This window comes from Tasmannia lanceolata, unplaced genomic scaffold (assembly GCF_043159265.1).
Source record: "Tasmannia lanceolata isolate RefF3 unplaced genomic scaffold, GAP_Taslan_0.1 ptg000007l, whole genome shotgun sequence".
Lineage (NCBI taxonomy): Eukaryota > Viridiplantae > Streptophyta > Magnoliopsida > Canellales > Winteraceae > Tasmannia > Tasmannia lanceolata.
In genome coordinates, this window is record NW_027518684.1 from 26,560,164 (window position 1) to 26,568,717 (window position 8,554).

An 8,554-nucleotide genomic window follows, 5' to 3' on the forward strand; every position below is an offset into this window, starting at 1 on the left:
CAACTTCTTCATCAGGGTCAACGGCAACTTCTTGATTCGCAAGTGCCATGCGTCGGAAGGTCCGATCATCAAAAGGAGCGGTGGGAGTGTCGGTTGCCTCACTCTCCAGAGTGATACCGAAGTGGCGAAATACACAGGTAAGGAGCATGTCATACGGCAATGAGGCGCGATGTCGAGAAAGAGTCTGGAACATGAAGCGAAAGATGATGTATGGTAGACAAAGCCGGCGACCCTCAAGGATGCAATATATGATGTATGCCTCAAGGGGTCGGATGGCATCGGTCATGCCACCGCGTGGGGTGAAGTTGTTGAACATGAAGTTATGAAGCATTTTTGCCACAGGTATGAGGTGAGAAGTTTGCACAAGCATGTTGGGCCGATAGTGCTTCGTAATTCGGCCAAACACAGTGTCGTGATCAAGATCTGGGAGGGAATGGATTCCATTGCTTGGCCAAAAGTAATGGTCAAAGCCGTCGGAACTAATTGCGAGAATCTCAGCAAGTTGATGAATATTGAGTTTGATGGGGGTGTTCTTGACACGAGATTCAATTCGGAAGTAAGAGGGAGTGATAGTGAGATTGGTATAGAAAAGACGAACTAACCGAGGGTAGACAAGCTCGTTGAGATGAAGAAATTGGGTCCACCCAACGGCATCAAATCGCGCTTGAAGGTCGAAATGGTGGAGAACGTCGGGCTCAATGAATCGGCCGGTGAGGATGCCCCGATTAGCCAGTTTTGGCCATGTCTTCTTGGCTTGGGCGGAGGAGAAGTATGAATCGGAAATAAACTCAGTTTCCCGAAGCGGAGCTTTAGCCTTGGCTCTCTTTCTTGATGGTCCTTCATCGTCTCGGCCGCCGGAGGAACGGCCAAACTTAGGATTTTTCGTTCTAGGCATGGTTGGAAAATTAGGGTTTGAAGAGAAGGAAAGAAAAGAGAGAAAAAGAGGGATTTGAAGCCCTAAATGGAAGAATATGACGAAAGAAGGGGGGAGAAGGAAGAAAAACGGGTTGCATGTAGGATGGAGAGGAGAGATTGGGGAAAAGAAGAGGAAGGGACACCTAAAAGATGGAAAAATGAGAGAAAGAGGAAAGGGTTTCAAGAAAAATGGTGTGGGTAGGGTTTAGGAGAGGAATGTAGGGTTTCGTAAGGAAGAAGATGATCGAGGATGGAGGGAGTATGGATGGTGGATTTAGGGGAAAAAAAATAAAAAACAAAATGAGATGGAGGAGAAAAAGGGAGAAACAAAAATGAGAAAAACGAGTCGGTCCACTCTTTATGCGCGCCTGGGCCGAAACTCGGAATTCCGAAAAAGACATTCGGAATTCCGAGTCATTTTTTTTGTCATTTCGGTTACTGCGGAATTCCGAGAAAAATAGCGGAATTCCGCAGTACGCAACTCGAATGTAGACGTTTGGGATATGGGTACTGCGGAATTCCGAGAAATAAAGCGGAATTCCGAAGTCGGAATTCCGAAGCATTTTTCGGAATTCCGCAGTAAGGTTCCGACGAATTTTTTTTCCTTGCTTAATGTTTTCACAAATTTCTCACTGATTATTGCCCACAATTTGTCATCTGATTTTTGGCCATGGAATTCTGGGATCAAAACTGATTATTGGTCACAAATTTATTACCGACTGAAGTAATCAACTTTCGGCTTACATTGGATCTCAAAATCTAAAACAAATTTATAGAGTAAAAACCATCATCCATGTATTTGATAAGATCCACATATAGAACAACAGAGATGAGATGTTTTCGTGTTGGAATGTGTACCACTTACATATCCGTGTAAAGCCTATCTTATTTACAACAGCATTTTCTACTGGTTGGTAGAAAAAGACAAACCAAATACAATGTTGATATCAAAAACGATTTCGAATTCTTCCGAGCCTTTACCCACATATAAACATTACAAGGATATTTTTTCTTACAAACCTACATTTCAAATGGAATTCAACCTCGCCAAGCCTGCCTGTTCATGAACTCCTACAAGTTCAGAACCGTGCCACACCGGCCTTCTAAGAAATCCTCAAACAATTGTCGTCTCATCAGCGCTATATCTGCCTGACTGAACTCAGGCGGAACGTCACGTGCGAGGCAGTCCATCTCCTTAAGCACAAACAGCCCGCAATCATTGCTACAAAACAACAACACATCATCGACCACGCTCTTCCACAATAAATTTAAACTTCCAAACTAATTTTAAGTGAACTTTATTACCTGTTGAGTTGTAAGGGCCTCTTCTCGACTTCCACCACTCTAAACTTGCTTACATCGAAGTCCCACATACTTATGTATAGCCGTTCAAGGTATCGTATCTATAAAACAATCCATACAAGCTAAGGATTTTATATACATTGAAATATAACCAAGGAAAGTGGGACCCGAACTCACCAATGGTAGAACATCTCTATAGTAGATCTGCTCTCGCAAGGAGTTGAAGATGTAGAACTTCTCATCCACCATATCGAGGACCAGGAGAATCCAATGGTTAGGGACATGCAGCGGGAATAAGACTCTTTTTAGGGTATCCGGCGGGTAGTCGTTTAATCGTTTCACATACTTCATAAGACTATCTCAGCCAGTGTAGTCTTTGCTAGTTAGACAATCCTAAAAACATAATACAAGAGAAGTTAATGGAGTGACGAAAACAAATTCAAACCTTGTGAACAACCACCTCTAAAAAATAACTTGTGATTGGGAATGAAAAACTATCTATTCTTACATAGAGGAAGGTAGTAATGGCCACACAGGCTCTTTCTGCAGGCTTTCTTTTATTTTCGTCCCGAACGTTTAGATATTCGGCGTATACATTCATAATCTACGTAAAATAACATATAGAGATTTGAGACAAATATCGATGGTGAAAGAATTCAGCTTTAGCATAAATAACCAAATTATTTACCGGAGAACTTAACCACTCATTGGGGTTGTTAAGGATAACCAAGTCCTCGGCACACAGGAAGTCGTCATTGACCTGTATAACTCGTTCGCTGCAAAACACTCGATAGTTTAGGATTTACAAAGGCTAGATAGTTTAGGATTTACAAAGGATAGTTTTGGAAAAGGGCTTCAATCCAATTTACCTTGGGGGAAGCGCAAGAAGCTTTGGGAGCAACCGATGGCATTGCGGGTCTGCCACCAGCAATGCTTTATCATTGACCTTCTTAGTCCCGAAAGCCGTATACGGCGAAGTAGTATGTTTAGAGGGTTTACTTTTCCTCAAACGCAGCCTCACTCCTCTCTCAATACTCCAAATCACTTTTGCCACAGGTTTCAGTGGACTGTCGGGGATGGAAATGACATTCCGTTTTATTTCCTCCTCCAACGAATCGTGGCTGGGGATGACTACCACCCCTCCGTCATCCCGTCCCATCATCTCCCCCTTTCCTTCATCCTGCGATTCGGCCACCCCTCCGTCATCCCCTTCCATCATCTCCCCCTTTCCTTCATCCTGTGATTCGGTCTCCATTCCACCCGAGGCAATGATCCTCTTAAGCTCGGCTATTTCATTTTCATGTCGTACTGACCTCCTTTCAAGGTCTCTAACCCTCTCCACTAACAAATCAAAATCAGCCTTGCTTATAGACACATGGTCTTCCTTCACTTCCCTATCAACATCTCTTTTTCTCCCTGTCCTCCCCTTAAAAGGTATGCTCCTCTGAAAAGTGGAAATGGAAAATTATTAACATATCACTCAGAGAATGTACTATATAGTAATTGAATATAGACTTAAAATTCAGTACCTTACGTAACATATCACTCAGAGACGCTATCGTTTCTTTCTCTAAAATTCGAATGTCTTGGAGGCATTCCTCAACTGTTGGGGCGGTCGCAGAAGCTTCTTTCTTATAAATGTATCAACAATAGAGAAAATGTATCAACAATACAGAAAATTTAGATAACTTGAATATAACGACCCTATGCAAGAAAGAGAGTCATTTTCGTTACCTCTCCCATCACAGTATCAGCCTCATCTGCCGTGAAAGATAGCAGGCCCTCTTCTCGAGGAAGAGGTAGTAGGCACCTCACAACCTGAAATCAAATAGTTAATCTCGGTTACAAGAAGTGAGTACTAGGGGAGTACAGACGCTCTAGGTCTTACCTGGGTCTTCTTTAGCCTCCCATCACGGATCTGTCTGATAAAGGCTGCATGGTCAGTCCACCGTGTATCGATCCCTGTGATCCACTTTAATAGGCGTGGATGTGCATCTGGTGCTGAAGGTGCCCACAAGGTAGTATGCTCAAAGAGCCACACCTGGAATGAAGACAGACAGTCAGCCTTTAGAGAAGAAAAAACCAAACTTACAAAAGAGTAATCATGTATATAATATATGTACTCTTCACCTGTAGCACAATAGCGCATCCGGTGATATATCCTGTCTTTCCGTTTTTCGAATATGAATCCAATGAGTCTACCAGGAAGTCGTACACAGGGTATGCCCAAGCAATTCTTCCCACGGTCTCTGCTCCTAAGTAAGGGAAGAGGTAGGATTTTGTCCTGTGATCCACAGGGTCAGCTCGGGCAAAAAGCACACAGCAGCACAGAAGCAGCAACAAATGTCTCACTGTTGCGTGGACGGATGCAATCTCATCCGATCTCGACTCCGCCCTTATAACATCTGCAATCTCACTAAATCTCGCCCAAGCACCGGAAAACCTCCAACCTTCAACCTCCTCTGTCGAATCCCAGTCTATTCGTATTCTATCTCCTACCAAGCTTAGGCCCAATGCCAATGCTAAATCCCTTACCTCAAAGGGGAGTAATATGCCACCTATTTGAAATGCCCTTGACTTGGGTATCCAACATCGCACGAGGACGGTCAAAATTGCCTTTTGCAAATTCAGACCTTCCAAATTAAGCAAGGCCCCAAATGGGCCGCGCTCTAGCATATCGGTATGTGCTTTCCTCAAGTCAAGGGACCTGAAGAATTCGTCAAACTTAGAGGGGCAGCATCTCGACGTAGCATAAGACGCCTGCAAAACAAATCATTATTAGATATATACAACATTTTTAAAAATACAAGGCTTAAAAGAATAACGGAGGCATTACCATGGTTTGATGAGATGATCACTAGGGGGAAAAGATGGAATCAAATCCACTAAATCAGATTTCGACCTGTTGAAACAGAATGTGGTGAAAAAAAGTTAACAACTGCTTTAAACCAACTGATTTCTCAAATATTAAGGGGTTTAAACCAACCTTTAGGGCTTTAAACCATAGATTTAGTAAAACATTATGGGTTTAAACCAACCTTTACGCATTTAAACCATACATTTAGTAAATAATTAGGGGTTTAAACCAACCTTTAGGGCTTTAAACCATACATTTAGTAAAAACTTAGGGGTTTAAACCAACCTTTAGGACTTTAAACCATAGATTTAGTAACACATTAGGGGTTTAAACCAACATTTAGGGCTTTAAACCATAGATTTAGTAACACATTAGGGGTTTAAACCAACCTTTAGGGCTTTAAACCATAGATTTAGTACAAAATTAGGGGTTTAAACCAACCTTTAGAGCTTTAAACCATACATTTAGTAAAAAATTAGGGGTTTAAACCAACCTTTAAGGCTTTAAACCATAAATTTAGTAAAACATTAGGGGTTTAAACGAACATTTAGGGGTTTAAACCAAAGATTTAGTACAAAATTAGGGGTTTAAACCAACCTTTAGGGCTTTAAACCATAGATTTAGTAAAACATTATGGGTTTAAACCAACCTTTAGGGCTTTAAACCATAGATTTAGTAAAACATTAGGGGTTTAAACCAACCTTTAGGGCTTTAAACCATAGATTTAGTAACACATTAGGGGTTTAAACCAACCTTTAGGGCTTTAAACCATACATTTAGTAACACATTAGGGCTTTAAACCAACCTTTAGGGCTTTAAACCATAGATTTAGTAACACATTAGGGCTTTAAACCATACATTTAGTAAAAACTTAGGGGTTTAAACCAACCTTTAGGCCTTTAAACCAAAGATTTAGTAAATAATTAGGGGTTTAAACCAACCTTTAGGGCTTTAAACCATACATTTAGTAAAAACTTAGGGGTTTAAACCAACATTTAGGACTTTAAACCATAGATTTAGTAACACATTAGGGGTTTAAACCAACCTTTAGGGCTTTAAACCATAGATTTAGTACAAAATTAGGGGTTTAAACCAACCTTTAGGGCTTTAAACCATAGATTTAGTAAAAAATTAGGGGTTTAAACCAACCTTTAAGGCTTTAAACAATAAATTTAGTAAAACATTAGGGGTTTAAACGAACATTTAGGAGTTTAAACCAAAGATTTAGTACAACATTAGGGGTTTAAACCAACCTTTAGGGCTTTAAACCATAGATTTAGTAAAACATTATGGGTTTAAACCAACCTTTAGGGCTTTAAACCATAGATTTAGTAAAACATTAGGGGTTTAAACCAACCTTTAGGGCTTTAAACCATAGATTTAGTAATACATTAGGGGTTTAAACCAACCTTTAGGGCTTTAAACCATAGATTTACTAAAAAATTAAGGGTTTAAACCAACCTTTAGGCCTTTAAACCAAAGATTTAGTAAATAATTAGGGGTTTAAACCAACCTTTACGGCTTTAAACCATACATTTAGTAAAAACTTAGGGGTTTAAACCAACCTTTAGGACTTTAAACCATAGATTTAGTAACACATTAGGGGTTTAAACCAACATTTAGGGCTTTAAACCATAGATTTAGTAACACATTAGGGGTTTAAACCAACCTTTAGGGCTTTAAACCATAGATTTAGTACAAAATTAGGGGTTTAAACCAACCTTTACGGCTTTAAACCATAGATTTAGTAAAAAATTAGGGGTTTAAACCAACCTTTAGGGCTTTAAACCATACATTTAGTAAAAAATTAGGGGTTTAAACCAACCTTTAAGGCTTTAAACCATAAATTTAGTAAAACATTAGGGGTTTAAACGAACATTTAGGGGTTTAAACCAAAGATTTAGTACAAAATTAGGGGTTTAAACCAACCTTTAGGGCTTTAAACCATAGATTTAGTAAAACATTAGGGGTTTAAACCAACCTTTAGGGCTTTAAACCATACATTTAGTAAAAACTTAGGGGTTTAAACCAACCTTTAGGACTTTAAACCATAGATTTACTAAAAAAATAGGGGTTAAAAATTAGGGGTTTTCAGAAAACTTATTTTCAAACTGATTTTTGTTTTCAAAACCCCTAATTTTTGGTTTCCCTAAAATCCTAAAAATTTGGTTTCCCTAAAATCCTAATTTTTGGTTTCCCTAATTTTTCAAAACCCTAAAATCCCAAAAAAAAACTGAGAGGGAGAGAGTACCAACCTATGAGAGAGGGAGAGCGACAGGGTGCCGTTGAGAGAGAGGGCCGTCGAGAGGTCGAGAGAGAGGGTGCCGTGCCGTCGACGAAGAGGGCCGGAGAGAGAGAGGGTACCGTCGAGAGAGAGGGCCGTCGAGAGGTCGAGAGAGAGGGTGCCGTGCCGTCGACGAAGAGGGCCGGAGAGAGAGAGGGTACCGTCGAGAGAGAGGGCCGTCGAGAGGTCGAGAGAGAGGGCCGTCGAGAGGTCGAGAGAGAGGGTGCCGTGCCGTCGACGGAGAGTGCTGGAGAGAGAGAGAGTAAAGAGAGAGAAAGGCCGGAGAGAGAGGCCGGAGAGAAAGGCCGGTGATTGCGACAGAGAGAGAGAGAGAGAGAGAGGTGAAAATATCTTTGTGAAAATATCTTTTTACTCATTCCCAAAGTAAAAAAATAAATTCAACTGAGGGGTACTTTGGTCTTAAAACACCCAAACAAGTCACTATCACTCTATATTAGTCATTTTCAAATCTCCCCTCTGGACACGTCATTATCATAATAAAGACCTTTTTTTGGTCATTTTCTCTTAATTTTATATATTTATGCATTTTTAATAATTTTATTTTTATCGCTTTTCCCGATTACAAACCACCCCCCCTGCCCAAAATAAATAAATAAATAAATAAAATAATATATCCTGGGATTTTCCCTTGCCGAGAAATTCCTGAGAACGATATTTGTGACATAGTAGAGAACAGATTAAATCCATAATCTACTTCTGGTATCCAATTTGATCTTAATATCATAATAATAGGGGTTGTTTTTGTAACAAGTGCATGGTATCCATTGAAGCGTCCCATGGATTTTAGGGTGTAGGACTTACCTGTTCTAACAGGCTGTTCAAAAGGATCTCCAATTTTTTCGTCAAATATTCTGATTTTTCTAGATAATTTTATGGACTTTGTATGGAGATGATTTCGAGGTATGTCGTATTTATGTTGGGGGCCAACAAGTGAATGGTTTTGAACTTCAAACAATGTGGGCTCCACTATATACTTTGAAAAACAGATGCTTGTATGTAGAAATAAAAACTCAAATTTTAGTACGTTAGTTAGGGGATTCGTCCCCATTATCCCTCCCCCCCCCCCCCCGGCCGCTCTTTTGCCCCCTTCTTACTGGCTTCGCTACACAGCCAGTGAAAAAGATGGCGATAGGAAGTTTGATTTCCAATTTTCAGCAGCATAAGGTTTTGTTGTA

The 8,554-nt window shown here is 40.3% G+C and overlaps 1 protein-coding gene across 1 annotated transcript; it reads right to left on the minus strand.

Moving 5' to 3' along the window:
* Nucleotides 1-1,837: 1,837 nt before the first annotated feature.
* On the minus strand, nt 1,838-2,560 carry LOC143881186 (putative ubiquitin-like-specific protease 1B). Its single transcript, XM_077384169.1, has 3 exons — nt 2,395-2,560; nt 2,221-2,318; nt 1,838-2,137 (listed from the first exon to the last, which is right to left on the minus strand). The coding sequence occupies exons 1-3, from the start codon at nt 2,464-2,466 to the stop codon at nt 1,987-1,989; spliced, it is 321 nt and encodes a 106-aa protein (XP_077240284.1). The 5' UTR covers nt 2,467-2,560; the 3' UTR covers nt 1,838-1,986.
* Between the last annotated feature and the right edge of the window lie 5,994 nt (nt 2,561-8,554).

What these genes read in the sequence shown, in the direction of transcription:
- LOC143881186 (XM_077384169.1), bottom strand. Translation starts at nt 2,466, where the DNA reads ATGGTGGATGAGAAGTTCTACATCTTCAACTCCTTGCGAGAGCAGATC. An exon ending in ATAGAGATGTTCTACCATTG is followed by an intron (nt 2,319 to 2,394) that starts GTGAGTTCGGGT and finishes ATTGTTTTATAG; the next exon opens with ATACGATACCTTGAACGGCT. An exon ending in AGGCCCTTACAACTCAACAG is followed by an intron (nt 2,138 to 2,220) that starts GTAATAAAGTTC and finishes GTTGTTTTGTAG; the next exon opens with CAATGATTGCGGGCTGTTTG.